Raw genomic sequence first — 7652 nt, 5'->3', positions numbered from 1 at the left:
GCATTATTAGATAGTTGAGTCTTAGAAGATTTAAGAGAATAACAATTTTTAGTCCATACTAGCAATGTGACCTCTTTGGGCATTTGTTTCTTTATGTGTAAAATGAAGAGATTGGATTAGGATTCCCAAGGTCTTCCTGAGTTCCAAAATTCTGTGATTCTAGTTTGGAGCAGAGACAATCAATCAATCAATCAACAAGCATTTATAATATGTTTACTATATGTCAGAATCGGCAGGAGATTTTAGGTGATAAGTTTAAATGCTCACCAATGGATACAGTGCTGGGCCTGGAGTCAGGAAGACCTGAGTTTGAATCCTGTCTTGGCTACATACTACCTTATGACATTGGAAAAGTCACAAGCCTCTGCCTTGCCTCATTTTCCTCATCTATAAAATGCAGATGATAATAGCACCTGCGTCACAGGGTTGTTGTGAAGATCAAGTGAGATAAAACTTGTAAATTGGCCTTGAATGTAATAGGGGCCTTGAATATAATAGGCTCCTTGAGCACAGAAGGCAATAAATGTTTGTTTGTTTTTTCTCTTCCTTTGGCCCATATCCACCTCCAAATAAATCACCCTCATTATCTATTCTACTTTCACCCTTTTTTCTCTGGTCCTGAAACTAGGACAATAGCTACACGTGTGGACATAGGCACTCAGGAAGGAATGCCCAGGTGGGGAGTGATACTATACAATTCACTCTGAGAGGGCAAAAATCTCATGACAACTTCTTCAACTTTTTCTTTCCCCCTTCATTGACCAACTAGGGAAAAGAACAAAATTATCCAAGTTTGAGATCCAAAATCTAAAGGTGAAAGAAAAAAAAAAGAAACTGATCTTGGACACAACAGATTGATTTAAGTCTTGGAGGTCTCTCTCTCATAGTAATCTCTATGATTCATAACTTGACCCAGGTTCTTCCTTGGGAAAATAAAAATCCATCTAGTGGCCCTCAGCTCCCCTGCAACTTAGGCTAAACCTGTAAATCGGGGGGTGGGGGGGATTTTTCAAAATCTAAATTTGGGTTTAGAAAGAGGAAGGAAAGGAGCTAAAGTCTCTTACCTCCCAGTTCAAAAATCCACGTGAAGAAACCTAAGGAGCTTACAAAACTTGTCCCAGCTCACCAAGCTAATGCGTGGCAGAGCTAGACTAGAGCCTGTGTTGATTCCCAAACTGCTCCATCTCCACAACTTAGGAACTGGGTGACCTTGGACAAGCCACAAATTCTCTGGGCCTGACTTTCTTGAGTGAAATAAAGAGACTTGGTTCAGAAAAAAAAAAGAGGAAAATTAACCTAAGACTATTTTTCCCTATCCTCTTTATTGCCATAGGAAATTGGCACAAAATGACAGAAGAAAAAAAAAGAGAGCGAAAGAAAGGGTTCCACCACTACCCCCTCATCAGAGTTGTTCCAGGACAAATTGATATGTTAAGAATGTGAATTAACAACTTTGAGAAATGTTATCAGAAATTATGGGATATGGAGAGGGAGTGCTACTCTGTATGCTCTCTTAGTAGGACAGGACTAGTGGTTCATTTGCTGGGATAAATATTTAGAATACAGCTGGCCTTCAGAAGGTACATTAAAAATACAGTACTGTAGTTTGGTCTCCAGCCCAAAGCTTTGGTCTATGGCACTCAGCCATTCATCTCTGCCAACCAGGCCCTGGCCCCATTTCCCCCATTCCAGGAAATACCCTGCCATATACACCTGTTAGGAAGTCTATACCTCAGGCATCACCTGTGCCTCAACACTGCTTTGGGTCTGCCTGTGTCTGCCTGAGGTAGGGGAGGCGAAAGAGGGGAGAGCTAGGACATTAAGAAGAAAGGGGCAAGACAAGGAAAGGAAGCCAAATGCCAGAGCTCTTAGCAAACAGACTGAGCCTCAGAAGCTGAAGGGGGCGGGGGTTGGGGGCGGATCAGAGGCAAATGTGAACCTAGAGGAAGGATGAGGCTGGGGAGAGGGTAAAAGAGGTGAAAAGGAAGGGATGTGAAGAAGGCTTAGAGAGAGCAGGGGAGTGTGTAGCAGCTCACATTACGCTCCCAGTGTCAGTTGAGGGAGCGTGGCGGTGGCTGTGGGGTTGAAGCTGAAGGGTTTGTGAAATTCTCTGTATTTCTCCCTGCAGCCTGCGCGCCGCCTTCTGATTAGCTCGGGCCGAGCTCCCTCAGCCGACCAGCCGGCGGCATTAGGCCTCGCACTGTGAGTCCCGGGGAGAGGACACCTTGCCCTCAGGCTGCTGCTTGGACCTTGCCCCGAGCCTGCTACTTGGACTGGAGAGGGAAAGGGTGGACTGCAGCCCAGAGTCAACTCCACCCCCGGGGAGTTGGAAAGAGGAGCAGCGGGAAGGAGGAGTGCGACTAGGCAGCAGGCAGCGCGAAGCCCCAGCGGGAGGAGCCAACTGCAAGCCCCGGAGATGCGGCCGCTCGCGCCGCACCAGCAGCGCGGAGGAGAGGCGAGAGAAGGCTCGGCAGAGCGAGCAGATGGAGGCTTCTACCTTAACTCCTGCAGGAAGCGGCCAGAACCCGATTCGGAGCTCCCCATCTCGGCCCAACGTCTCCACTCGCCCTATGACGAGAGAAGCTCCGGGCCGGGCAGTGCTTCGGAACTGATGACCCGCGGCGACAGGGATGCAGTCGGCTCTCCCCAGTGGCTCGGGGCGCCCCCGGCACCGGCCTGGAGCCCCAAGGGAGTCACCGGCAGCAAGTGTGTAGCTGCCGGGAAAGCTAGGTCCGGAGCCCCGGCTACCGCAGCTTGCCCGGGGGCGCTGTCCACTGCTGAAACGCCAGTGGCGCCCGGGGCGGAAGACTCGACACTCCCAGCCTGGATGCGACTCTACTTCTACGGGATGCACGGCATCACCTTGGATGTGCTCATTTCCTCGGCTCGGGGTTTCCTCCACAGCCCCGACCTGAAGATGCTGGGCTTCTCCACTCCCTATCACTGTCTGCTGCACTCGCTCACCCAGTTCGCCCTGGAGAAGGTTTACCTGCAGCGGCGTCGCTGTCCCAGCACCTTCGCCTTTAATTTCCTCTTGTACCCCTCGGCCCACTTGGGACTGCAGACCTTGGTGGGCAAGGCGCTACTGCTGATAAGCCACGGGGGGCGGCAGTTGGGCGAAGCGGCACCGGGAGCACTGGATCTAGCTCTCCAGTACGTGCTGGCAGTTTATTATTCCCAAGTGTTTCTCAAGAGGTTCCTGCGCTTGCGATACCGCCGCCCTCAGCCGCAGCCCCAGCCACAGTGGCGCGGCCCCCCTCCACTGTCCGGCTCTCGGATAGCTGCGGCGCCCAGTACCGGGCGGCCGCGGCCCCGGGGCGCCGGGGTGTTCGGGGGAGCGCCCAGCCAAGGGCTCCCTGACCTTCTCCGCTTTCTCTTCTTCGGGATGCATGGTTTCCTAGATGAGATCTTTTTCACTTTCTTCTTTAACCTTCTGGAACAGGAGGACGGGGCCATCAACGGCCACACTTCGCTCTGGTCTTTTTTTATGTATGGCAGCTGCAGCTTCGTGGTGGAAAAGCTATACTTCTACCTGCACTACAGCCGAGGCTGGGGAACTTGTAAGAGGATTCCCATCTATGTTCTTTTCATCTACACGTGGGAATTGTCTTGGGGACTGGGACTCCGCATGTGTGGGGGCTGTTCGTGGGACTACTCTCACTACCCATTGAATTTCATGGGACTTATCACCCTTATGTATTTGCCGGGTTGGATATTTCTTAGCTTCTATCAGGACCTGCTGTCCAATGTGTTGTGGCGTGTACAATACATACCAACTAAATGAAGCAGGAAATAACAACTGAAGTCCCGGGACGTTTTTTAAAGGAAGTTTAAAAATGGGGGAGGTGTTTTTTAATCTTTTACTTTTTATACATTTTACTAAAGTCTCTTCAAACATGTTTTATTTACAATTTTGATTTTCTGGGTGTTTTGAACCTATGCATAATATAGTACCTTGAAATATGGCACTTTGGAGATGAATTCTAACTCAAAGTATTTAATTCTTCTTTAAAAACTTTTACAACACACACACACACAAAACCTTCCTACCTTAAAGACTGAAAGCTGTGGTTTGCACTTACCTGTGTGTACATCAGTGAGGGCTACTAAGCTTTCGTAAATGGGAAGTGCTTCCATGAAAGACCAATAATTTTCAAAAGATTTAGTGAAGTTTTCTAATTTTCCTTCACATATTAATCCAGGCTGCTACTTTCCATGCCACCAATGCCTGCTGAAATTCATTGACCTGAACACCTGAAATTGCAGCTTGTAACTCTCAAAGTGCCTCTGTCTAGCATTTAAGTGGAAGGAAGGAAGCTGATAAATGTGGGAACAACCCTAAGAATAGCATCTAAATAAGAGGTCTTTCCCAGCAGCTCAGACAGTTGACACTATGTTAAGATATTTGATCTCCATCTTGGAAATGACTGCTCTCCAGCGTTGGTTAGCCTTAAACACCAAGTGTATTAAAGTTGATAAAATCTTATTTTATCTATGCTTGGTTTTTCTTTTTTAAAAAATGTGCCTATAAAACAAAATGCATACCTCCAACAGTGAGAATCTCCTTCAAAAGTACTCTTATTCTAAGACCCTGTTTCTAGGTCAAGTTCAAATCCATGATACTATGACCCTAAAGAGAAACAAATATCTGGAAAAATAAAGTACTTATCATAAAATCATTGGATTCAAAATTGGAAAGGACCAGAGAGATTATCTATTCCAACTTCTTTATTTTACATATGAAGATGCTGGAGCCCAGGAGAGGTTAAGTAAATTGCCCAAAGTCACAAAGACCTACACTGTTATATAGACACAGATCTATCATGTGACCTATTCCTGCTTTATAACAACTTTAAAAGTATATCATTTTATCTGGGACCCCTAGGGTACATGGGTTAGGCCTAATGAATTAATGCTTAGAAGAAATCAGTGATGGATTTTTGTGACTCATCCTAACTGCCCTAAATTAAATAAAGGGGGGAAAATTGTATATAAACCAAGAAAACTTGTTTAATTAAAAATTACCTTTCTGGTGTTGTTAAATGTGGGGGGAGGGGAATGGACTTAAGTTTAATACAGACCACATAAGACCACATAATCAAAACCATCTCAATGCTCATTACAGAGATAGGAAAATCTGAAAGTGCTTTTTAATATGATTATTGCTTTATTTAAGCATACTTGTTTACATATAAATTCTTTGACTTTTCTTGAGTTTTCCTCATCAACCCTCTGTAACACATCGAATCAATGGGTAAAGTAAAATTTGCCATATTTGATTAAACCCAGTAAGATGCACATGGCTCATTTTTGTCTTTCTTCCCCCAGTACCTTGTATGTAGGTGCTTGGTTAATATTTGTTTACTTGAAATGAACTGACCTACAGGTAAAATGCATGAAAGCAAACTAGTAAATCCTAACCACCCATAGTCATTACTGTGGGCAAAAGACCTGGGTTTTAATATAGGCAGCTAAATGGCACAGGGGATAGAGTGCTAGACCTGGAATGAGAAAGACCTTTCAATACAACATTATATGAGGAAGCATCTGTGATCACTAAACATCCAATGAACTGCTCCTGAAATCACCACTTGCCTCTATCTAGGGACAAGTGTTATAAATGTATGCCAACTTCACTACTAGCCCTCTTTCATGACTGAATGACATAAACATCTTTAGCTTATTCATAAAGTCAATTATCTCTTTACATGTCAGTTTCCTTATCTGTAAGATGGGGTTAATAATAACACTTACCTCCCAGGGTGGTTGTGAGGATCAAATGAGATTATATTTGTTAAAAGTGTTCTTCAAAGCACTATATAAATGCTAGTTAATATTATTGTTATGTAGAAGAGTGCTAAAGTTCATAGAGCCTAATCATTAGACCTCTCCGTTAAAATATCAGCTAGAGTATCCAACTATCAACAAAGCATCTGTGAATACAGTGTTATTTTGTTGTTATTGGGAGTCAGAAGTCCTGGATTCAAATCCCAAATCTGTCACCTATTAAGTGCCAAAATTTAAGATTTAGTCACTTAACCTCTCCAGGTTTCTACTTCTTCATCTGCCAAATAGAAGGGGCTACACTCTTTCAGCTCTATGATCCCATGAAATAATAATTCACTAGCAGTGATCATTTTACCAGATCTATATGGAGGCAGCTCTTATTCAAGAAGTGATTATCAGAATTGTGGGTTATTCAAGGCTTCTTGCTCCAGTGTTATTTATCTTTGGATATGTTCAAATTTATGCTTGAATGCCATTTCACTGCTCTTCCCTACTTACCCACACCCAAAGGAAAGCTAGAGAAAGGAAGTGATAAACTAGACAAATCTATTACTTGTTTGTAGCAATAGTATTAAAGGTGTGATAAGGAAATACAGTGATCAAAAATATTTTCAATTCCTTGTGAATTTCAATTATCCATATTATCTTTATCTCCTGTTACCAGTGGTCCTAAGTTGTCTGTGTCACAGTGAAAGCTGTTTACAACATTCTCCTCATTACACAAATTGATAGGTAGAAGGAAATTGAATCTGGGACTGAGATCAGCAATATGTACTAGTTCTATTTTCCCAAATGCTGAGGCTCTCTATATGAGTGATATGCTCTCATACAGTTGCACAGAACTAGAGAATGTGGGTTCTAGGAAGGATATTAGAGATCATGAAGTCCAACCTCTTCATTTTACAAATGAAAAAACTGAAGTGTAGCTAAGTAAAAACAATTTGCCTCAGGTCAAAAGTCAAGTGAATGACACAGGTGAGGCTAAAACACAGGTCTTCTGTCTCTCAGTGGTACCCATGTGGTGGTCTAAACTCTTTGCATTGTACTTCACTGTCCTAAGCCAGAAAGCCTTGTGTCAGTCAGCTAATAAGCATTAAGTGCCTACTACATGCCAGACACTGTGCTAAGTACTGAGGATACAAAGACAAAACATAGTTCCTTCTCTCAAGGAGCTCACAGTCTAAGGGGTAAGACAACATGCAAACAACTATAGGATCAGGATAAATTGGAAATAACCAACAGAAGAAAGTTACTAAGATGATGGGGGATTGGGAAAGGCTTTAAAATTAGCCCAAGAATACAAGATAATAACTTGCATTCATATAAAACATTAAGGTCTTCAAAGGGATTTCTTTACAACACCATGAGGTATTTAGTGTAACCATTATTATCCTCATTTTGAAGATGAGAAAATGAGACTCTGAGAGGTTAAATAATTTAACTGCATTCATACACCAAATAAGTGGTTAAGGTGAAAATCAAACTCAGGTTTTTTGACTTCTTTTCTAGCATTCTTTATACTATACCACACTGTCCCCCTGAAAACCTAATAGAAATCATTTGAGAAAATACTACCCCAGTGCCTTAGTTTGGCATGGAGATAAGTGCCAGGGGTATACTGGAGCTATCTCTTACTGTATTGTTATATTTTCAGTGTGAGCATTTATATGTTGGAAACTGGCAAAGCTACAAATCAGGGCTTAATTTATTGTTTGTTTGTCTAGACTCAATAAAGTGATGGATAAAATGGTAATAATGCAGATTAAACTAAAAAATGTACCTTGTATACTTTTTTTTTGATTGGGGATAGCCAGTTGTTAACCATTTACTAACATGTTCCTGGAGGTAACCCAACTTTCCCAAAG

The 7652-nt window shown here is 43.2% G+C and overlaps 1 protein-coding gene across 1 annotated transcript; it reads left to right on the top strand.

Annotated features, from left to right (window-relative positions):
- Positions 1–2390: 2390 nt before the first annotated feature.
- On the top strand, positions 2391–5778 carry TMEM229A (transmembrane protein 229A). Its single transcript, XM_027840165.1, has one exon. It carries the CDS (start codon positions 2417–2419, stop codon positions 3782–3784), a length of 1368 nt encoding a protein of 455 aa, XP_027695966.1. The 5' UTR covers positions 2391–2416; the 3' UTR covers positions 3785–5778.
- The last annotated feature ends 1874 nt before the right edge of the window (positions 5779–7652 follow it).

The sequence above is a fragment of the Vombatus ursinus genome, unplaced genomic scaffold (assembly GCF_900497805.2).
Source record: "Vombatus ursinus unplaced genomic scaffold, bare-nosed wombat genome assembly UNPS02014839.1, whole genome shotgun sequence".
Lineage (NCBI taxonomy): Eukaryota > Metazoa > Chordata > Mammalia > Diprotodontia > Vombatidae > Vombatus > Vombatus ursinus.
Note: the sequence above shows the minus strand (reverse complement) of the source record. Positions and strands in the feature narration are given on the sequence as shown.

Bases quoted from the DNA above. Each gene is read 5' to 3' on its own strand.
- TMEM229A (XM_027840165.1), top strand. From the start codon at position 2,417: ATGCGGCCGCTCGCGCCGCACCAGCAGCGCGGAGGAGAGGCGAGAGAA.